Genomic DNA, 23389 nt, shown 5'->3' with positions numbered 1-23389 from the left:
ATCTTACAGATCTTAAATACTTAAGATCTTAAGTATATCAAAGCTGAAAGAGAGCCGTCTCAGTCTGCAGCAGTGTAGCAGTTCTGAAAGAACAAGTGGGGTCTGGAGAACAGGTCTTATGAGGAAAGGCTGAAGGAACTGGGTCTGTTCAGGCTGGAGAAGAGGAGGTTGAGAGGAGAGAGCCCTTATTGCTCTCTACAACTAGCTGAGAGGAGATTGTAGTGAGGCAGGTGTTGGCCTCCTCCCCCTAGTGACTAGCGATAGGATAAGATGAAATGGGTTCAAGTTGTGCCAGGGGAGGTTCAGGTTGGATATGGGGAAAAATTTCTTCACTGAAAGAGTGGTGAAGCCAAGTTGCCCAGGGAGATGGTGGAGTTGCCAGTCCTGGGGGGGAGGGGGGGGATGTGTTAAAAAAACAGGTATATGTGGTGCTTTGGGAGCTGACTTAGTGGTTAAGATGGTGTAGGACTGATGGTGGGACTCTGATCTTGAATGTCCTGTCTAACCATGATGATTCTAAGCACACATTGTTGCTTGAATAAACTGATAAACTTGTCATGTTCAATATAGGCCTGAGAAACATAGATACCTATAGCAGCCTTTCCAGTATTACTGTTTAATATTAGTCTGTTCTCATCTTCTTCAGGTTAGTCTTGATTCCCGGGTGAGAGAAGTGATCAACAGAAACTTGTTGGATCCTAGCCCTCACATGTATGAAGATGCCCAACTCCAGATATACACCCTAATGCACAGAGACTCTTTTCCAAGGTTTTTGAACTCTCAGATTTATAAGTCCCTTGTTGAAAGTATTACAGGCTCTACTTCTGAAACTTAATTTAATTTTTCAAACAAAATAACTTGATTTTTTTTTTTTCTTTTTTCTTTTTTTCTTTTTTTTCTTTTTTTTTCTGGTGGGTGGGATGGAAGAAAAGTAGTTTAATAACATCTGGAGCTGGGTTCCTGGAGAACTACAGTTTAGCACTACTCAGGCTACTGTGAAGAAAACAAATACATATGGTCTCTGTCTACATTTTTACCAAGGTCCTCCTTGCTCAAGATGGCGTGGGAGGGGAACAATGGATTTGCCAAAATACATTTGTTTCACACTCCTTTCACCCCACCGCAGACAAGATTGCAATGATGTATTTGTAGTTTTATGAACAGTCTCCTTGTGTATCCTCACACTGCATGTGCAAGGTAAAAACTGCTTCACTTATCACTTAGTTGTTGCAATATTTAATCCGATAACATAAATTATATCTGTATTTAAGAACTTTTTATGTGCAATACAGTCTTATGGTACATAGAAACAATTGCAGCAAACCAGAAAGAGGCTTGCATTTTTAACATCACTAACTGAGAAAAAGCCAATTTTTAAGGTGTAGCATTACTCAACATGCTCTACTGAGTACAATACACTGACTTTTTGAAGCCAATATTTCTGTACAGAAAAAAAGAGCTATTTATCACTGTTTATTTAAAATAAATCAAGTGGAGGATTCCTCTGGTTGTTCACTGCCAAAACTGTGGCATTTTCATTACAGTTTGCAATGTCAAAAAAAAAAAAAAAAAAAAAAAGCAAAAAAAAAAGCACAAACCACTTAAAGGGATCCATATCTGGGTGACACAACCTATGCGCTGATATTGTTTAATTGTTAAAAGAACAAAGATTTTCAATGTACATTTCAGATGTCAGATACTGTAATTGATTTATTAAAGACTGGCTATCCAGTTCTAACACTGTTGTATAATGTTATGTACTTCAGCAAAAAAACAAAAACAAACAGAAAAAAAAAAACAACAAAAAGCTTGATAATTTAGTTTTTTGAATAAAGAAATTTAATAAAAGATTGCCTACATGTAGCATTTTAGAGCATTTTAGAACATTTTGATGAACTGCATCTGTCCTGTAAGATTTTTTCTTGAAAGCTAAATCCAGTAAAAAAATGTTTTTAAACAAAGTAATGTTTTACAAGGTGGCAGGTTAAAGAAGATTTATCTTAGCTTCTAGCCTCATTGATTTTGAGTAACTCCTTGAAAACAAGGGGTTTGACGATAACTGCGAAACCAAACTTCAAGGGCTCCTAAACCTGCAGTCCTTACCCAAGTGAAATGCCTATGGATTCACAATGGGCATCTTTCCTGGGTACTGCACTGAGCCCTTAATCAGAGCTAAGGCAGCACAGAACTCCCATCACTTGGCTGCCATGGTGTTTTTAATAGGTGTTTGCTTGGCCTTTTTTTTCACAGAATGTCCAATTCTAGGAGGCATTTTGATGTTTAAAGAGATGGTGTCTGGGAAGTTAGAAAAACCCATTTTCACACTTACCATACACAAGCAAAATGAGCACTAGCATTCCTCACAAACTGCTTAAGGTTTACCAAGAAATGGCTTTGAGTACTTGTTAAATATATATATATATGAATGGATGCGTGTGTGTGTGTATATATATATATATATTTAATACTGACATCTCTGGTCTTATACTAAGACTGAAGAGGCAAAGTTCTTCTGACTTAACACCGAGCATAAGCCTGTTGCTTGCTTTGGGAGGGGAAGGTCTGGCAGTTGTGTCCTTGAGCAGAATCCGGCCCCAGCACGCTTGGCTCCACCTGCCCGGTTACTCCTGGCAGGGGTTAGTTACTCCTCACAGGGGTTAGTTACTCCTCACAGGGGTTACTCACTCCTCACAGGGGTTACTCACTCCTCACAGGGGTTACTCACTCCTCACAGGGGTTACTCCCCGCAGGCATCCTCGGTGCCGGCTCTGGCTGGAGCCGCTGCCGTGTCCGAGGCAGGTCTGCTGCTACACGGTGACTGCTAGGATGCAGGTCTTAGTTTATCTTCTGGGGCTTATTTTTTTCCTTTGTTTTACTACCTCTCATTTTTCTTTTAATTTATTGAACATGCTTCAAATAGCAAGCCTGGGGAATTTTTTAATCATTCTTTTTACTTGAAACCTGTGTGCTTTTTTTGGAGATATATATATGAACAATTTAAAGAACTGTTTCTAAAACTCATTTGGTTTTGTAATTTATATAGAATTCAGGAGATGATTAAAAGGGCTATTCTCTATTCCCTATGCAAATATTTTAACTGTCGTAGTGTTTGACAAAATGGGATCTAAAAAGAAATTTGCAAAGTGGAAAACAAATCTGTTTACAGTGGCGTTGCTGACTATCCTACCATATTCAGCACTTTTAAATATTGTTATTTATGAAAATGTAGTTTAAAATGCAAGACAAAATATTTATAAATGTTTCTTTTAATAAATACCTGTTTCGTCTGAAAGTGTTATTGTGTTATGACAACTTTATTCATGTTGGTTAGATACTTACCACTATGAATAAATTATTCAATTACTATACTGATAGAATAATATCTATGATGTTTACAAATCCTGAGGGGGCAAAATTCAGTGAGAAAGGACTGCTTCCTTCTACTGTGAAATACTGTTAGAAAAAATGAATTTTTCTGGCTTTTTTCTTAATTGGAATTTAACTATGGTCCTACATATGTCTAGAATAATTTGATTACAGTTCTATTTACTGTAGTACTAAACATACACAGGATCATATTTGTATATATTTACATAGTGTAATTTCTAGTTGGTTGGTGTTTGAGGCACAATACATTTAGTCAACACATCTACACATTGTTATGTGTAAGAGACAAAACTGCATGCAAAAGTCTTTAAAAATGTAGACTTGAATATTCTGAATGTTACTATTTGATGGTGACCTGCTAGTCATAAGCTATCTTTATAAGATATTTCACACAGGTAGAAGTCCTTGTCAACACAGACAAGTCATTCTTTCAGTGACAGTTTTAAAGCTAAATGTGTGGGCCCTAAAATCCTATCTTGATTTCTAGCATAAGATTCCAAAATCTGTGTCTGGAAACTGTTACATCATTTTGAAAAATATTACACCATTCTTCAGTGTAATACTGCAATGAAATCACGTTCAAAATTTCTTGTCTTAAATCCTCTATTTGGAGGGATTTAAAAATTGAACATAACCTGAAGTTTCTTTCTTGGAGCAAATGCTCGCATTAAAATGTTCAATATACATTGCAAGTAGCAGTTTGGGTTTCCCAATTTTTTTAAATGAAAAAAGTGGGTACTGTCCAAAAGGACAATTCATAACATGATCTCATTGCCTATCACACAGTTCTTTGAACACAAGCTGTAAAACAGTCAAACTATTAAACTGATTTATTGTGCATGCAGTGTACAATACACTTTGAAAAACTGCCTAAATACACTTATTCTATAGCCTGGAATAAAATAATTATGTATTTAACTTGTATTTCAGTTTTTCATGAGAATGTATATAGCAAGTGCACTACAGAAAATTACTTACGTTTTTGTCACTTTTGCCCAGTGTTTAATCTTTCCTGTCAAATAGACCCTAATGCCAAATAGCCACAAAATAAGCAGAGTGCTTGTGTACATCTCTAACCTCTGCGTTTCAAAGAAACTGAATATATATTGTATTACATGAGTTCAACTTAGCTGTTAACAGTCGACTATTGCATAACTGAGCTGAAGGTAGTTTGAGATACCCAAAAAAAACCCCCACAAAAAGTATCAAGAGTGTTTAAATTAGACTGAAGGCACATACGGTGGGAAGGAGACTAAAGGGATGATGGAGAAAAGGTGACACAGGTGTCTGGGCTGCATGTTAACCAGCAGAAATCAGGCAGCACAGTACTGTGGAAATATGGCCATTTCACTTCCAAGTCCACAGCCTCTCCACAACTCACTAGAGCACCTATGGAGTACATCTAACCTGTTAGGAGGACAAAACAGACTTTAGCTAGTAATAGCTGTTTTAAATTAAAAGCATGCTTAAGTGTCTGCTAGGCTGTAGCCTAAATCAAGAAACCAGGAGGGACCTATGTTCCACCTTAAACAGCCAAGGTTTCAACTGCTCCCCTGGGCAGAAAATTCAGTCACAGGGAGCAAACAGGTGGGGGGCTCTTTTGGTGGATTTACCACGCCATGAGCCTACTCTGGAACCAGCAGCTTCCGTGTGCAGTAAGAGCTTGCAAGAGCCACTTACCCAAAGTATTCTACAACACCAATACAAAAGCAATCAAAGCTGATACAAGAAAGTCTCCACCCTACAAGGAGTAAAGCTCGCACCACTAAAATATCTGTGAGCCTGCTCCTGGCAGCATTAACCCAGCCACCTACAGCCTAAGTCATTATCAAATCCAACAAAGCAAAAGCTTAAGGTTGCAAAAAGACAAAAATCTGCAATGTCTGCTCCAAGTTGATCTGAACTATGTCTCACTACCAACGTCAGAAGATGATTCTTCTCAGCCCATAATGCTGTTAGTTTTGGAGAGACCCAAGACTAGCACTGTAGCACATCCTGGCTCATTGCTGCAGTGTCAGAGATCCAGTCCTGTTAACAATACTCTGAGTATGTTTGCAATGACAAAACATCAGCCCCATTCACATAGCTCCTCAATATTCTGCCACCTGTATAAGTGCCATTTGTGGGGTGAAAGACCACAGCAATTATGGTGCCAAAAACAGTTGGATAAAAACTGAAATAAGTGTTGTCTGCATGTAACTTTAACATACTAAACACCACATTTTGCCCCTTCCCTTATTAATAAGCTCACTCTGTGGAAATCCATTACTCCAATTTAAAACAGGGAGATAATTCAGGTGATCCAAAGGCTGATCATCCATACTTTACTCACACTATTTTTTTTCTTCCCAAATGCTTTACATTAAATTACCCTCTTACTCCAAATTTCCTGAGCTTTGCATAAGGGTGTCAAAAGCAGGGTTCACATAGCCATTAAGACTCTCATAATTTCTTTCAATGTTACAGACCACCAGAATATCTGGTCTATTAACTTCATTAATTTTGTAATTTTTCCTTTACCCTTTGAAAGAAGGTATCAAGAATCTTCACAGGCAGGCAGCCTGTGAGTACAAGGGAGGCTTCTGCTGGGATTTCGTAAGGAATGAATCAGACTGTTCATTAGCACCAGGCTAACCACATAGACTATACCTCCTCCAGAAAGCTCTTTGAGTGTGATTTTACTTATAAATTATTGCTACAGTGTATTTAGCCAATAAATTTTATTCAAAGTGGTGCGTTTACAGTCATAAAACGTCTTTATCCAACCACATATTTTAATGTCTAATATTCTGAATAAGAAATTCTCACGTTGAGTGCATTGCCTTTGGATTTCCACAATGGAACAAAACTTTCAAGTTTTCATTTCTGACTATCAAAATTACTTAGGTCTGCAAGCATTACTCTTGCTTTTGGTTTTACACTTATTGAAATATTAATTCACTAATGTGTCATATGGAAGTTACTGGTATTCCACCTGTGCAATTCAGTTGTAAAGTATGATTACCCAGTTCTGTTGAGACATGAAAAAGAACAGAGGAACAGCAAATACCTGACTTTGACTCTTCCAATGATTGTAATATAAAATACTGCCTATTAAAGTTTTATGGATAGTTGCACATTTTTATAATAAAGTATATTCTTCAAACTGGTTTGAGTCCAGCCAAGAATCTCATTAATGATGTTATCTAACACAAGATTACTATGCCACCCTGTCTGCATACCAGAGGGGATTCATCAAGATCAACCCACAACATCCCATTTACTAACTGCATCTTCACTGCCTTTCAGTTTAAAACTTTGACACAAGACACTGTAGTCAGACCTGTATTGTGTAAACTGATAGTCTTTCTGCCTCAGCATTCATCTCTGACATTAAGGCCCTTTTTCGTCTTCTGGCAATGCATTTCTTTCCATCTTAAGTGCTTAATTTTGCACCTGCCTTTGCTGGGGAGCTGTCCTTCCACTGTATCTACAGCTACCTCCTGCTCCTCAGGGTAGTTTAATTCTGAAAATGTCTTCTGTAGAGGAAATTTCTTCAGTAGAAAGGAAAAGGCTTGTAGAATAACCTGAGTGTTAAAATCCCTGACTGAAACTTTTGTGTCCCCATCAGCAGCTGTACTGGTCACCAGTGGTGTCGGGAGGACACTGAACCAGCCTAGTGACAGACTCAGCACCCTCCCCTCACCGCTTTAAACCTGTGATATAGTGGGTTCGGTCAAGTTTGGGACTTTTTGTTTGTTTGTTTGTTTGTTTTTTCCTTTGGTCAGAATTCATTAAAAAAACCCAAACAAAAGTTAAATGTCACCCGCTGTGCCCATGGGACCCCCGGGGCCTGCAGGGGGCGTGCTGCCCCAGGGGCCAACATGGCGCCCGCCGGCCCGGCCTCGCCGCTCGATCATAGCCGGGACCCGCCCTGCCGGCGCTGCCCAATCACAGCGCGCTCCCCACAAGCAGACAGCTCCACGACCGAAGGGAGCCGAATCCCTTCGGCCCTTTCCGCCAGCGGAGCCCCGATTATTTCCGATTGTGACCGAAATCAACGTGGAGCTTCTTCGGCCGTTTCCGGAAACACGGAAGGGAGGCAGCCGAACGCGTTCGGGTATCTCCGGCAGGGGCAGTGCTGGCCGAGGAAGTGGGGCCGAGCTCCCTCCCCGGTCGGCCATGCGGCTGCTCTGCCGCGCCCTACGCGCGGCTCAAGGCTACCGGGCCGCCGCCGCGCTGCCCCCTCACAGCCACCGGACCGCACCTCCGGTCGGGGGCAGCGCGGCGGGGCTGTGCCCGCCGCAGCCGCTCCGCAGTCAGTGCTCCCGGCCCGGTTTGGAGGAGCTGTTCGCCGCCCCCTCTTTACGCCGCTTGCTGGAGGTGCGGGCGCAGAGCGCGGTCGGGGCGGGGTCGGAGTTGGCGGCGCGGATCCAGCGGCTGCGCGACAAGGAGCGGGAGCTGCGCGACACCCGGGAGCTGGCGCAGCAAGGTGCGGGGAGGGCAGGGACCCCGGGGGCGGGGCGGGGCGGGGCGGGGCGGGGGGGGTGGGGCCCGGCGGCGGCTCCTCCTCTTACTCCTTTTCCTCCCCAGCGGTGGTCGCGATACAGGGAGTGCCTACTGGGGTGGGTGGGAAAGGATCGTCTGGGAGCTTGAGGGGTGGAGCCTCTGGTTCCTGAAGGAAGATGAGCGTGATGGCATCTGCTCTATCTTAAATAAAGATAATTAATCAGGAATTAATTTTTTTTTTTAATTTTTATTTTCCTATCGTTCTCGTGCTGTCAGAGCAGCCCAGGCTGCCTGCATCCATTTTAGCAGCCGCAGACCTGAGCACCTGCCTGTGCTGCCTCCACACCGTGGTTTAACTCTCGGCTGTTTGTAGCTGCACGCTTTTTGGGTTGCCAAATAGTGAATATTTTTCACCCTCAGTCATACTTTGTTTTGATAGCCACAAAATGCAGAAAAGGAGCACTGGAAGATCAGTAAACATTAAATCGTGTAATGTTCTCTAGGTCTTGCAGTACTTACTATTTAAATATAAATAGTGTAAGTATAAATCCTGATTAATCAGAAGTGTTAACTGTAGGCAGCCATTCTCATGGAGACTAATGGAGGTGGCAAACCTTGTCTTAAGGCTTTCTTTTTTTTTTTTTTTTTCATTCTCTCCCACCTCAGCCTAAAAAAAATAAATACTTCCTTTGAACAACTCATCATTGGCCCAAACTAAGTAAATTAAATGGAAGATTTTTTTGTCTTTCAGAACCTGCTGAAGAAGCCTGTATCATCAAAACCAGGCTTAGAACTTCTGCAAAGTGTGACATGATGAGAAGGGCTTAGTAACTTTGAACACTTCTTTAGTTCTTGCTTAAAAATATTTGTATATATTATTTTAAACTTATTTTAGAGCCTATATTACATTTTTGTTTTAAAGTTTGCATCTGATATTAATTGTTTTATTCAGCTTTTTCTGGATTGTGTTCTCAATAGCTGGCTTGACTCTGGATTGGAAATTCCTTAATATCCTTCCTTCTGTTGTCCCTAATGTCCCTGATCAGTCAGTAGTAATTGTAAAGCAATGTAGATAGTTGGAGATGATCAAGTTCCATGTTTAAAGAGTTACTTAGTCAGGAAGTCAATCGTGCATCCTCTTAAGCCAGCAGGAAGTAAAGCATGCTTGTTGTTTAAACCTATGCACACATTATTACCTTTTTAATTTCCTTCTTAGAGAAATAATGTGGATGTGGGTGTAATTCACCAATATTAAACCTAAATTCAGAAGTAAAAAACTTGCATTTCAAACTGTGCTAATGACTAAATGCAGTTGCAGTTCTGAAAAGGTGTGGCTTTATTGTAAGAGTGTAGCTCCCATCTCATATGAACGCATTTAAAAGCTTGCTGAACAGAGAAAAAAAGAACATTTTGTCATTTTGAAACTGTATGTCAGAAAAATAAGTCTTAATCATAAAGCATTAATGTTGATCAGTCAAGTGACACTTTGAAATTGCAAGTGTCTTTTATTATGCAATAATTCCTCCATACTTTTTTTTCTCCTTAAATCATGTGTTAGAAGTTTTATGGATGTTCTGAAATAAATTGATAGAGATAAAATACTTTAAAGTACTATTACTATCTTAAAAATTTCGTAAAAAATGATAGGGATCATTGTCCTTTTAATGAAAAGTCTCATTTGTGAGGCTGCTGTGCTCTCTAAATTCTTAATGTTCCTCTCACCTGCCACATTGAAATACAGAACATAATTTCTTAGAATTACAGAATGGCTGAGGTGAAAAGGGACCTCTGGAGACTGTCCAGCCCAAGCCAGGTCACACACAGCAAGTTGCTCAAGGTTGTGTCCAGTAGGGTTTGAATATCTCCACAGATGGAGACTCCACGCAGCCTGTGGCGCTGTTTAACCACCAGCATAGAAATTGGTTTTTTTGGCCTGGGTTTATTTTGGGGTTTTTTTTTTTGGTTTCTTTTGGTTTTGTTTTTTTAATGTTTAAGTTGAGCTTCTTGTACTTCAGATTTTCCCATGTCACATACCCAAATATCAGAAAACACTCTCAATATGCACTGAATATCTTTGTTACAGATCAAACTATTAATCTTTTTTTTTCTGTCAGATTTAGTGTATTGAGGGGAATTTTGGGTGGTGGGTTTTTTTTGTTTGGTTGGTTAGGTTTTTGGGTTTTGCTTGTTTTGTTTTGGTAGAGTAAGTTCTACATGTGGTTATTTTTCAGAAGCTTTTCTGAGACTGGCACTGGTATAAGTCTGAGGAATAACCATACTCAAATATTCCAGATGAGAGCGAAGATTTGCGGAAACTTGCAGAAAGAGAAATTGCCTCCTATGAAGAAGAGATATCTGAACTGAAACACCAGGTGAGATTCCCTTTAAAAGCCTCTGTTTCCTTTGCTGTTCTTAAACCAACAAGGTCAAATTGTCTTCTCACTAAAGTAAGATCTACATGATAAACTCTTCTTCTCCCATCGCTGCCAATTATACTGTTTGAGTAGAGTCTGTTGTCTAAGGGAAATGAAAACTGCAGTTGATATAGAGAGCATGTAAAGTAAGCACCTACTTGTATCTGAAATTGTTTGAACCAATATGTCTTTTTAAGTAGGTGCCATAGGTGTTGTCTGGGTGCACCTTTAGGGATGTCCAGCTTTTTAGCTATTGGAAACATAAAATTTGTATAGTGTTGCACACAGTAGTAGTTTTGAGAAAAATATTTTAATACTATGTAACTACTTTAGACTGCTAACTTATACAAGTTCTACATAGTATCTGTGCTATTTCACATAAAACTAAGGATCTTTACATAAGAAGCTGTTACATATTAATGTTACTAGTGAAGTATAAGGTGATGTTGTGGCATTCTTTGTTCCCTTGACAAAAATGCAAGTCACTTTAAAAATATTTCTGTAAGTACTTTTGATTTTTACCAGAAGAAGAGGTCTATGGGAAGAAACATCACCCAATGCTAGTATAGAAAGATGATTGAAAAGCATTTCCAAATCATCCAGAGTTTTCATCCAGCCTGGTAAACTGATTAATTTTTTTGGTTTTCTCTTTCTTCTACAGACCAATATAAGGCTGGCTCTCCTTTTGAAATAAATAAATTAATAATACAACTTTGTTGTTGTTGGACTGTTGTCCTGAACATCCATACAGTCTTAGCTCTGCAGTTGAGACTGGTTTGAAAGGGAATCTGATGGAAAGGGAGATGCTCAGTTGTCATGCAAGAACCAGCGTGGATCCTCTGTTGTCCAAACGTTGCAAACGTCCTGATAGGTGAATACTTCTATGAAGTTTTGTCTTGAGAGAGACCTGTTTGACTCCCATGGCTGTGAACAGACCCAGGGAGCATTCCCACAACACAGCATCCCCCTCACATCTTCCTGACTGCTGCTGCCTGAGAAGCCTGTCCTCTGAGCAGCCAAGGAGTCAGTGCAGGAGAATGCAGCCTGGATGGATGACAGCCTTAGAATCATAGAATAATGTGGGGTTGGAAGGGAGCCTTTAAATATCATCTAGTCCAGCCCTCCTGCAGTAAGCAGAGACATCTTCAGCTAGATCAGCTTGCTCAGTGCCTTGTAAAGCCTCACTTTGAATATCTCCAGGAATGAGGCCTCAGCTACCTCTCTGGGCAGTCTGTTCCATTTTTCCACTACCCTCATGGTAAAGAACTTGTGTGGTATTTTATTCTATCTCCATTGTGGAGAGCAGTGTCAGAGGGAAGACTTAGCTGAGTGTTTTTGTATTCACAGATTGTGTTGCTTTTGATTCCTTCAGAAGAAACAGACGAGAGTGATCTTGTCCTGGAAGTAACTGCTGGAGTTGGAGGGCAGGAAGCCATGCTGTTCACCTCGGAGATATTTGATATGTATCAACGATATGCTGCCTATAAGAAGTGGAAATTTGAAATACTAGAATACTTTCCCAGTGAAATAGGTCAGTAATGAAAATACTTAATCTGTGTAACACTTATTCATATGGCGCTTGAATTTCCTGACCACAGGAAGCTAATTTGCACCAACTTAATTTTAGAAGCGGAAGATTGTATAAATGTCTGAGTGCAGTTTTCTTCAGCTGCTGTATTTGAGAATGAAATTCTATTTTAGAACTACTACTAAAATATTGAAATGCTAAAGATAAAACATGTCTTTCGGTAGTTTCAAAAAGTAGAAATGAAACTGCTTAATGGAAGAAAATTCAGAATCTGATACAGATACCTTTTTTTAGCTTTATATTTTTCACAAGTGCAGATTGCCTTTATATATATATAGGAATATATATGCTCCTCTACCTTTATTACTTTTTCCTGTGTTTGTAGATCAGTTTGGTGGAAGTTTGAAAATCTGCTTACTATTATGGATCCTTTAGCAGAGAAAACTATTGTAACTATTCTTAAAATTTAATCTAAAGCATCCTGAATTGATCTGAAATAATCCTCATCTGAGGATTTATATGAAGAAATGGAATGTTTGGATATAGTTTATCTGTAACAGCTAATGGATGAGCAAAGTGAGGGAACTGTTGAGGGGAGAGATAAGCTCTAATTATGTATGAAAGGAACTTGAGAATCTAGGTACAGGTTTGATTTGTTCTCTGGATTTGCACCTCAAAAACAAGGGAGACCTGTCAGATATGCAGGTACAATTTGATTATAGACTTCACTAACCCTTCTGGGTTCTTAAAATCTTTAATAGAATTTAATTTTAAAAGTGTTATGTTGGTAACATGCTTAAATGTTACCAACTTTTTATTTGCAGTTCTTGTTAGGTGGCTTATTTCAAGTTGATGAACATGAACTCAGGTTTTCAGTGTTATATTCTTCTGGAGTAGCTGCTGTTGATTCACTTACCACACATTTTTTTAATTTCACAAAGCTTGAATTTAGTATTGTCTGTTATCTAAATTTGTTCTTAATAATAAAATTTTTTTTTAATGTCAAGAGGTCATTTATCAGGTAACTGTTTTCGCTGTTCAAGTGAAGATAGGGATGAGAGGAAGCTTCATGTTACAGTGCAAGTTGTTGCTGCAAGAGGAAATAATGTTTATCCCCATTCGTGATTAGGCCACCTCTTTGCCAAGAGCTGAGCCAGTTCAGCCTTCGAAGCTGAAGTCTATTAACTTTTCTTCAAAGTAAATTGAATAAATCTGGTGCAGATTAGATGGGTGTAAGCAGTATGGGGGAAGGGGCTGGGTCATTTTGATTTCATGTACCAGGAGGAGAAGAGAGCTGCCCTTTCCATTGAGGAGCTAGGTGGGTGAACCCCTGCAGTCACATACAACATTGCCTTCAGAGCACAGTTTCACCCTCAGCTTTAACAAGGGCTGTTCCACCATCCAGACAGCTGCCAGCCATATGTTCCCTCTCTCTCTCTCAGCTCTATCAATTTTGAGGATATAATGGTAGCTGGATCAATCCACTGTTTTGCCTTAAGAGCTATCTATTGTTACTGGATAGTTTTAAGTCAGGTCTGACTCAACTTGCAGTCCCGCGATGGCAAGAGAAAGGGATTTGTAAGTGAGTACCCTTTTGGTGAAAGTTCAGTCCTTGGACAAGGAGCCCAAACCCTCAGAGGCATTCTCTTTAGTGCCTTAAGTGGGAAACTGAAGTAATATATTAACCTGACATATATATAGCCATGTTCTCATTTAGCATATCGCATTTTCAGATTTTATGTTTTCTTCGTTTTCTTTTTTTTTTTAAAGCTGACATCTTGTCCCTGTGGTTGATTTCCTTAGTCTAGACATGGCCTAAAAAACTTCTTTCTGAGAACTACGTGCCTCTTCTTTTCATTGTCTGTAGTTTAGTGTTGCAAGACTTCAAAAGCAATACTCTTTCAAGGCTGCTTATCTCCTCTTTAATCATTCCCTTGGCAAACAATTCCCTATGCTGAGAATGGGATTTGGGAACTCAGCTGGATTAAAAAAACAGGACAGGTGAAAAATGGCATTCATTTATAGTGTCATCAGTTCCCTGATCCTTCAAACAGTTATGCTGGAATGACTGAAGGGTTTGCAAGGAAGTGCAAGAATGCCATAATGAATGCAATTAACTATGCCTGTAATGAGGCCATGAATGTGTTGGACTTCAGTTCCAAGCTCCACACTGTTCAGTGCTGTTTTCATTACATTACTGTCAAGCGTTTTGCTGGATGTAGGGCTCAGAGGGGCAAGAGTTCTGTTCACTCCAAGGGAACAAAAGATTAGGATGAACTGAAAGAGCCAAGATGAGACTTGGGTAGGATGTATAGAGGGGAATGGATAAGGAGTATGAATAATGCTCATCCTTTAGTGAAAGGGTTGGGGTTTTTTCACATTGAATGATAAGACTGAACTAGCAATAAAAAAATTGGTGCAGTTTCTGAAGGTGGCTTTCAAAATTTGATCTTTATATAAACTTGTAAACTGTGCATCTGTATACATGGCTTGTAGACAGTCTTTTTATGTTTTTTAAAAAAATCAGGTTGGACACTATAAAAAAAGAATATGACAGTCCTTGACTTGAGATAGTATATGAGTGTGTATGTCTGGCTCTGTTGCTTTGTTTTTAAGAGCTTTCTTGCTTTTTCAGTATAATTCTGCCTAAGTATTTAAATGGGAAATTTATACTTCTAAGAAACAAATTACAGTGATGTCTAAATACATTCTTTGAAATACAACAGTATACTACCAACAGCTTTTCATACAGATTTACAGATGTTTTTCTTCTGTATTTAAGGTGGCCTAAGACATGCAGTTGCAAGTATAGCGGGTCTTGAGGCTTACAAGTACATGAAATTTGAAGGAGGAGTGCATCGTGTTCAGCGGGTGCCAAAGACAGAAAAACAAGGACGCATTCATACCAGCACCATGACTGTTGCAATATTACCCCAACCCACTGAGGTAATGCTTATCTTTTAGTATACCAGACTTTTCCCATCAGCGTTGCTTTTACATGCCATATTGCTGATACCCTAGTGTTTTCTGTCTTTCTGGTTATTCAGTTTATTTAACTTCACTATAGCTTGAAAAATCACTGTAACCATGTCTTGCACATTTTATAGAAAACTTTGCATTTTCTACAAAGTAACAGAAGACCAAATTAGTACAGAGAGCTCAGAGATTTCTTTTAGCACCCCTCCTTCCCCATTTTTGTAGTGTCCTCGCTTTCCCCTTCCAAAGTATATGGGTAATAATTCGCCGACATATTTGCTTGGTTAAAAACAACTGGCTAAGAATTAAATTTTTCTTTCAATCTTTGTTTTGTGATGTCCTAGCAAGGTGTCAAAGATATTACTTCTTCCCTTTCTCTGCCAAAGTGGTCTTGCTCCTTCCCAGAGACCACTGCCCCACTGCAGGGACAGTAAAGGGAATGTCTTCCATTTTATCTGAAATCATATGGTCAAGTTCAAATAATTGTTAACTGTGCTGGAAGAGGGTGTGGAGCTTTCAGAAGAAGGAGAGGATTAATGCTAGGTTATGTCTGAAGCTACTGTTTGTTTGATTTCCCAGCTCAAATGTCCCATGTCACATTCCAGTCTGGTTACGAAACTTTGTTAACATTTTTAAGAGTGGATGTGAACTACCATTCTTAATTCAATTTTGATCTTGCCTGAATGTGCCTTATAAAGTAAACCAGCTGTGCATATTTGACATGTCTAGAAAAAAAATATCAATGTGTTCTTTTTTTTTTTCCTTTTTTTTTTTTTCTGCCATGACAGATGAAGCTGCAAATTAATCCAAAAGATCTACGGATAGAAACAAAAAGATCTAGTGGAGCTGGAGGCCAGCATGTGAATACCACAGACAGTGCTGTTCGGATAGTTCACATTCCAACAGGTGCTTTGTTATTTCCTTAGTACAAGATCTAAGCTGCAAAGCTGTGCTAATAATTTCTTTTGAAACAACGGTCTTATTTTTAAACCTGGAAAACAATAGGGCAGAGTTTTTGTATAATTTTCCCTTGTGCTTATAGCATTCTGCTCGTGTCCAGCCTGATTTGTAATAGCGAAGACTACTGGCTTCAGTGGGTAAACTAAAGCATCCACACCAGCTTCTAGGAAAAAGTTGCATTTAAGCTTTCAAATAATGGAAAAGAAACAGAAAACTAGTAAAGGTTAAAATCTGATGATTTTCTTTATATTGACCAGCCGCCAAAAAATTTGCCAAGTTTGTCTGTTGCTCTTTTCCCATAGACTACAGGCAGAATTGGGAGGCCCATTGACAGGGGAAACATTTTAGGAAACAGTTTAGGAAACATATGAGGGATAAGATACAGCCCCAAATGCTACCTGGTTGTAGCCATCGTATCTTTTCTTTATTGCTATTCCTGAGCTTCTTACTTCCTTTTCAGCAATCTCCAACAGCTACCTTGACTTTCATTGCTTTTTAACTTTTCCTCTTCTCTCCACAAACATTACTCAGGCTTTACAGCCTCAGGGTAATCCCAAATGCTCATTATCCTTCACGTAGCCAGATTTCTGCCATGCAATTCTTCATATTTATTGAAGACATTAATCCATTCCATTATTGTTACATCACCTCAGTAAAGCAGAAGGTAAACAGTGGAGGCGGTAGAATTTTTTTTCAATGTATGGAGACAAAAAGGTACTTCAGGTTTAAAAAAGTATTTGATTGCCTGCATATTTGGAAAAAAAAAAACCACACCACTAACTGAAAAAAAACAAATGATCTTGGGCTTTGCTGAAGGCAGTTACTAGTGTTTGTTACTGACATCTTAATTTTTTTTTATGGTTATGCACTAGAGATGGTTTATAGGGTTTCTTGTATCGCATGTTAACTCCTGACTTTTTCCTGTTTCACCTTTCCAAACTTCATTTGTTTTGATGTCTTTTCCCCTGCAGTTGTCCCATTGCTTTTTCTATTTCTCGTGTCCTAACTCTTGTGTATAAACCTTCATTGTGCTTGTAAACAACTTTTAAATAAAGTAATACTAGAATTACTTAAAATTGAACACAAGAGCTTAGCTTGTGTTGTCTTCTTCCTGTATTTCTTCTTCATGCTTTTTTCTTGGGCTTTTCAGTTAACTTGAATTGTATGTTTTGGGGTGAGAAAATGCACAGTTTTTTTTTTTTTAAAGAAAATAGTGCCTGCTTTTGTATATTCTGAGGTTCTCTATACACACACTCTCTCATATATTTTGCTGCTCCTTAACTCCTAAATTTCCTGGAAATGTGGCCAAAAGTTATAGATATTAAAGATGTCTTCTGTGAGCCATATCACATCAGGTATCTTTATTTCATTGCCTACCTGTTGTCCACATAATTTCTTGTCTTATGGCTTAAAGGACCTGTACAATTCAGCCTGCACTTTCCTTCCAAAATGTGTCATTAGACTTTAATGAGCCTGGAATTACACACTACCAGTCCACCATACATATTGAAGAAATAAACAGCTTATTGTAACATAATAAAATTCTTCTAGAAATTGCAAAACCCTTTTAGTTTGTCTTACTGTTAAGTGTTAAATGTTGTTATATTTTTGGCAGGAATCGTGTCCGAATGTCAGCAAGAAAGATCTCAAATTAGAAACAAAGAGAAGGCCATGCAAATGCTATGTGCTAAGCTATACAATGCCAAACTGGAAGAAGAAACAAAAAAGAGAAACACTGTTCGAAAGATTCAGGTAAGTTTAATTTAATAAAGATATAATTCTGTACAAGAGTGTGTTCTTGGGGTAACTCCTGTGTAGAACTACAAATAGTAAATGGGAATACAGAGGAGCAGGAGCCCAGGAAGGACTTACACAAGGAAAAAAAATTAAGTTCTTCTTGAGCAATAAAAGTTGCATATTAGCCAAACATAAAATCTCAGTAGCATGCAAATTCTTGAGATCTAGCTAAATAAACTCGATTACAGCATTAAGAACCAGAATAGCATTAGAAAAAGATACAGTAAAATTGTTCTCTTACATGTTTGAGAACAATTACTGCAACTACTGAACTGTTCTAAGTACTGTATAACCATAATAAGTTTTTCATAATCATGGAAAGAAGAGCAAGCTTTCACTTTAGATGCTTAATATTGCATGCTTTTTATAAAAAGACAATTATGATAGACCAATTTTTTTCTGTTGTTTTGTTCTGTTTTGTTAGATTGGGACTAAAGGAAGATCAGAGAAGATCAGAACATATAACTTTCCACAGGACCGAATCACTGACCACAGAATAGGCAGATCAGTGCACCATATTGAGAGTTTCATGCTTGGGGAAGAAATGCTAGATGAAATGATACAAACTCTGAAAGAATATGCTGATTATGAATCCTTAGTGGAAATTATTTCAGAAAATGAAAAAAAATAATCTATCCTGAACACTGTGCTTTGTTAGCCCGTGTCAACAGCCATAGTCTTATGTCTTCAAAGGAGCTTCCTGGAGCACCATCGAGAAAACACAGCTACTTCTCAGACAGTGAAGGAGCATTGAAACTTGTTTCCTCATGACTGATACACAGTTTTCTTACCTGCTGAGTAGCACACTTCATTACCTTCACATGAGACTTGTTGCTACTGCAATCCACTTAAAAAAGTAAATTGGACTGGGCCACAAGTAATTGCAGTGTTTACTTTTCTCCACTGAGAAGATCCTGATACACCAGTCTCAAAAGGTATGCATTAAAAAATGCTTACTATTTCTAGTTCCAGTTTTCATTTAAACAATAGTTTAAATGTCAGTACAGTGTAAAATATTTTGAGAAAACAAAACAAAACAAAATCTTACTCTGTCCAAGTGACTGGAAGAAAGTGATAAATAAATTACCTCGCTACTTATCTGCATCTTTGTACCTTTGTTAATCACTTAGATGTGGCATGGGAGAAGGAGTCAAATTGCATCTTCTTCATGTTTTCATGGCCTTCTGGTCCTTATTGATAAAGACAAAAAAAAATGTTCAGGAATATCCCTTGTTAAAAAAACAAAAAACACTCAACTGTGGAAGTCAAATAAATTATGTCATTTGAAAAGAATGCTTCTGTTCTTAATTTAAAAGTGAAAGAAGTCATTACAATATTGTTTGCCCAACATTGCGGTTTCTGTTTGGTTTCAGTTCAGTTTCTTCTTTGTTTTTAGCTGACTGTCCAGTTTACTGATTTCTGTTGATGCTGTATGAGCAGTATCTTACTGGCTTTGTCTTTATTTAACAGCAAAACTTTTGCCTGTCTTCACTGATACATGTGCACATGGTTATATGTTTAAATAAAACCTTACAGACTGTGTTTTACAATCCCAAATACATATAGCAATACAAAACCTTCAGTTTCCATACCACATTATCCCATCATGCATTGTACCTAGATATGTGTGTATATGCACATGGAATGTATTTGAAATACAAAAACGAGTAAATATGAAATTGGAACCTAAGGGGAAATGTAGGGGTGTTTACTTTGAGACTTCTAATTTAAATTAGTGAAAGAAATTAGAAAAGGAAGAAAATAAGTTCGGTACAGATAGCTTATAGGTTTATTTAAACATTCCATATAAAAGTCAACTGGTTATTATCAGCTTAATATTATCTTGTATTACATTTGAGACTGCACTTTGGATGAATACATTTCAAAAACCACTAAGAATCATGTAATACCTTTATCAGTTTGTTTTCCAGGAAATACTATATGGCAATTACGATTAGGTTCCAAATATTTTAATTAAAGATGCTGCATACATTAACTTAAGATATAGGAGGGCGTGTATCATACACCTGAGGGACATATTTCTTGTTGGTAAGTGTGAGACCTAGGTCTGCATTTACTGGCAAAGTTACAGTTTCCAACTGGCACATAAGAAAGTAAAAATAAACATTGATGCATTTTATAACATGATATTGATTGGAGCAGGGATTAGGACTGAGGTCTTTAAACCTACGAGATCAGTACTTTAAATGGGAAATGGTTCTAAGTGAAGTCAAAAGTCAAGCTGTCTTACACCAAATGATGGAAGGTGTTTAAGATTTTTTTCTCTCTAACTTAACCATATTTCTCCAGACCCAGAGACCAGGTTATTAGCCAGATCTAACCACAGACTACTGCATGAAACCTAGGCGTGTTCATGCCTTCATCACTCTAGACCTTCCCTGATGATACACCTGGTGTCCTGGCTGGCCTTGAACACACACTAGGTGCTTCATTGCTGTATCATAGAATCATAGAATTGGCTGGGTTGGAAGGGACCTCAGAGATCATCAAGTCCAACCCTTGATCCACTACCGCTGCAGTTACCAGACCATGGCACTGAGTGCCACATCCAGTCTCTTTTTAAATATCTCCAGGGATGGAGAATCCACTACTTCCCAGGGCAGCCCATTCCAATGTCTGATCACCCTCTCAGTAAAGAAATTCTTTCTAATGTTCAACCTAAACCTCCCCCGGCACAACTTGAGACCGTGCCCTCTTGTCTTGCTGAGAGTTGCCTGGGAAAAGAGACCAACCCCCCCCTGGCTACCCCCTCCTTTCAGGGAGTTGTAGAGAGTGATGAGGTCTCCCCTGAGCCTCCTCTTCTCCAGGCTGAACAGCCCCAGGTCCCTCAGCCTCTCCTCATAGGATCTGTGCTGGAGTCCCTTCACCAGCCCTGTTGCCCTCCTTTGGACCTGCTCCAGCACCTCAATATCCTTCCTGAACTGACAGGCCCAGAACTGGACACAGTACTCGAGGTGTGGCCTCACCAGTGCTGAGTACAGGGGCAGAATCCTTTCCCTGGACCTGCTGGCCACGCTGTTCCTGACACAGGCCAGGGTGCCCTTGGCCTTCTTGGCTACCTGGGCACACTGCTGGCTCATGTTCAGCTTCCTGTCAATCCAGACTCTACCAGGTCCCTTTCTGCCTGGCTGCTCTCAGCCACTCTGTGCCCAGCCTGGAGCTCCCCATGGGGTTGTTGTGGCCAAAGTGCAGGACCCTGCACTTCATCCTCCCATCAGTGTGAGAAAGGCCATACACTGGGCGATCCTGGTAGAAATACCTCAAAACTGGCACCAGACCACGTCATACAAGGTGAACCTCACTGCCCTGCGTGCTACCTCCTGGGCCCAGCAGGCTTAGCTACCTGAAGAGCTAAAGCACCTCTTGCTCCATAATAATTTTAACGCAACATTTGTTGTCCCACTGCAAGCGAAGTGTATGTCGTCTTCCCCCCCCGGGCTGCCAGAAGGTTGTTTCTGGCACTGGTGGGATCTCTGGGATCTCTGGAAGGGTGTCCAGTCCCATCAGCTCCCGGTAGCACTCCACCTCACTTTGCCAGCTCCTAGTACCGTTGCCTATACTTTAAAATAAACACAGCTCTTCCACGGGGAGGAGCACAGACGTAAGATGCACCTCCAGCCACTTCATCATCGCTTGATCCCTCAGGAGGGGTCGGTGAGACCCCGCGGGTGCCGGCGGAGGTGAGGCGGGGGCGGGAGAGGCGCCGGGCGGGAGAGGCTGCGGCCCCGCCCCTTCCCCGGGCCCCGGCTCTGCCTCCGGCCCCGCCCCCTGCGGAGCGCGCGCGCGCCACCTCCCCACCACTCTCCTCTCTCCTTGCCAGCCGAGGAGGGAAAATGTGAGCCGGGCAGGCTCCGCCCCCCGGCGCCTCGGATTGGCCCCCGCCTTTTGCCCGTCTCCCATTGGCCGCGCCGCTCCCGCCGGCGGCTCCCGATTGGCCGGCGCGGTTTGGATACCAAATTCAAAGTTTTTAAAAGTACCCGGCGAAGGCAGCCGCGCACTCACTGCCCGCGGGCCGAGGCGGTGCAGCCTCACAGGTGAGAGCGGGCGGCGGGGATGGTGGCGCGGGGCCGGTTCGGGGCTGCGGGGCTGGTTCGGGGCTGCGGGGCTTAGCCGTGAGGGCTCCGTAGCCGGGATCGCTGGGGACAGTGGAGCTCCCCAGCGAGACCTCCGTGGCCGGCGCGGCGAGGGGCTACCGCCTTATGCGGTGGCGGGACTCGGGGTGCGGGTGGTGCTGCCCGTGCTGTTAGGAGTGGGCAGGCAGACCGGGGACAGGGCCCCTCCCGGTGGCTGCTCGGCCCCGCCGCCCTCCACATCCTCGCCCCTCAGCTATCCCGCCGGCGGGATGGGGTGGGATGGGACGGGATGGTGTCGTGTGGGCTGCCGTGGGGACCCCGCGTCCCGCCGCCGAGCTGCGTGTGGGGTGCACCCCGCTGCCGGACTCCGCGGTTGCGGGCCGGGTTTGATCCGGGGTGGGGAGCGTGTCTCCCGCCGGCGGGCAGCAGCGGGCGGGGGGGAGGCGCCGCGCCTCTCTGTCTCCCGCCCGCCCGGCCACGCCGCCCGAGGGGGCATCCCCTGGCGCGCTTCTGCCTGCCCAAGGGCCATCATTTTGGAGAAAATCCTCTAAAGCGGGGGAGAAGCGAAGATACCCACCGGAGATGCAGGGTCGGATCCCCGGGGGCCATGGGGCATACCAAGGCCGGCCACCCTGGGCCATATTGAGCACTTGGCGGGACCAGCCTGTCCCTTTCCATCCGGGGGTTGGGGTCCGCCGTGGCACCCCCAAACAAGAGGTGGGGGCGGACGACATATCCCGGTTCTGCCGGGTTTCGGCCCAAAAGCTCCTCTGCTTGCTTGTGGCGCGCAAGCCGTGGGGGGAAGGGGAGAAGGAGGCTTAGAGAGAGCTTGTATCCCCCCCTGTTCACTCACACTGTACAAAGCCATAGGAGTATTTGCGCCTTTCTTCAACCCAACGGAGATATGAAAAAGGGACTTTTCCTCCCAAGCGTTAAAGAGATGTATTTCTCTAATATCCCCCCCCCCCCAAATTAGTGGAAGTTGCTTAAATCCCTTGAAATGTCTGCTCAACAGAGGAGACATTGTTTTTCACACCAGTTGTAAAGCATATTGAAAATTATTTTCTCTGTAGATTTTACTCTGCGAAGATAGATTCCTTCTCCTTCAGCCTCTGCCCTTCCCCCCCCCCCCCCCCCCGGCGACTTAATATCTACAGCAGCACACTTTGGGGGGAGGGGAAAGAGACAGGGCAAGAAAAGCCATTTCCCTATAACATGTATCAACCTCCCACCCTCTTAAAATCATACTTTTTAAGTAGCCTTTATTTCATTTTGACTGTTGTTTAAGGGTCGCTTAACCATTGGAATTTACACATGCATGTGTGCACTCCCCCTTTTCCTGTGCCACCCAGCTTCCTCCTCTTTTAAAAATGCCAGATACCTGGTATACAAGGCACTGATACAAGATATCATTTGGCTTAGATGCAAACCAGGCTGTTCTGGTGTGGCTGTACTGCTGTACAGGCCTCATGTCTGCCACTGCTGTCCCTAGCAGGCACCACAAGTGTCCTGGGTATGTCACAGAATCATAGAGTCAGCTGGGTTGGAAAGGACCTCTGAGCTCATCAAGTCCAACCCTTAATCCATTGCCACCGTGGTTACCAGACCATGGCACTGAGTGCCACATTCAGTCTCAAAAATCTGCAGGGATAGATAATCCACCACCTCCCTGGGCAGCCCATTCCAATGCCTCATCACCCTCTCTGGAAAGAATTTCTTCCTAATATCCAACCTAAACCTCCCCT

The 23389-nt window shown here is 41.5% G+C and overlaps 2 protein-coding genes across 4 annotated transcripts in view; both read left to right on the top strand.

Moving 5' to 3' along the window:
• RGS17 (regulator of G protein signaling 17) overlaps nucleotides 1-2514 on the top strand; it is a 29181-nt gene extending 26667 nt beyond the window's left edge. The window contains exon 4 of the mRNA XM_071740601.1: nucleotides 647-2514. Coding sequence (XP_071596702.1) covers nucleotides 647-835 — 189 coding nt within the window. The 3' untranslated portion in view covers nucleotides 836-2514. The remainder of the gene's footprint in view (nucleotides 1-646) is intronic.
• Nucleotides 2515-7372: 4858 nt separating this feature from the next.
• On the top strand, nucleotides 7373-18646 carry MTRF1L (mitochondrial translation release factor 1 like). 3 transcript variants are annotated; one of them, XM_071740598.1, is made up of 7 exons: nucleotides 7373-7858; nucleotides 10168-10247; nucleotides 11637-11820; nucleotides 14600-14763; nucleotides 15582-15699; nucleotides 17369-17505; nucleotides 17975-18646. In XM_071740598.1, exons 1-7 carry the CDS (start codon nucleotides 7549-7551, stop codon nucleotides 18179-18181), a joined length of 1200 nt encoding a protein of 399 aa, XP_071596699.1. In that variant the 5' UTR covers nucleotides 7373-7548; the 3' UTR covers nucleotides 18182-18646. The 3 variants fall into 3 exon arrangements, with proteins under 3 accessions (XP_071596699.1, XP_071596700.1, XP_071596701.1); XM_071740599.1 differs by having other exon boundaries at nucleotides 7616-7858; nucleotides 10107-10247; XM_071740600.1 differs by having other exon boundaries at nucleotides 7724-7858; nucleotides 10107-10247; nucleotides 11662-11820.
• Nucleotides 18647-23389: the final 4743 nt, after the last annotated feature.

This window comes from Heliangelus exortis, chromosome 3 (genome assembly GCF_036169615.1).
Source record: "Heliangelus exortis chromosome 3, bHelExo1.hap1, whole genome shotgun sequence".
In the NCBI taxonomy this organism is placed as follows: domain Eukaryota; kingdom Metazoa; phylum Chordata; class Aves; order Apodiformes; family Trochilidae; genus Heliangelus; species Heliangelus exortis.
This window is presented reverse-complemented; position numbering and strand designations above follow the sequence as displayed.

Bases quoted from the DNA above. Each gene is read 5' to 3' on its own strand.
- MTRF1L (XM_071740598.1), top strand. From the start codon at position 7,549: ATGCGGCTGCTCTGCCGCGCCCTACGCGCGGCTCAAGGCTACCGGGCC. The intron at 7,859-10,167 runs GTGCGGGGAGGG...CAAATATTCCAG, and splicing joins CCGGGAGCTGGCGCAGCAAG to ATGAGAGCGAAGATTTGCGG. The intron at 11,821-14,599 runs GTCAGTAATGAA...TCTGTATTTAAG, and splicing joins ATACTTTCCCAGTGAAATAG to GTGGCCTAAGACATGCAGTT.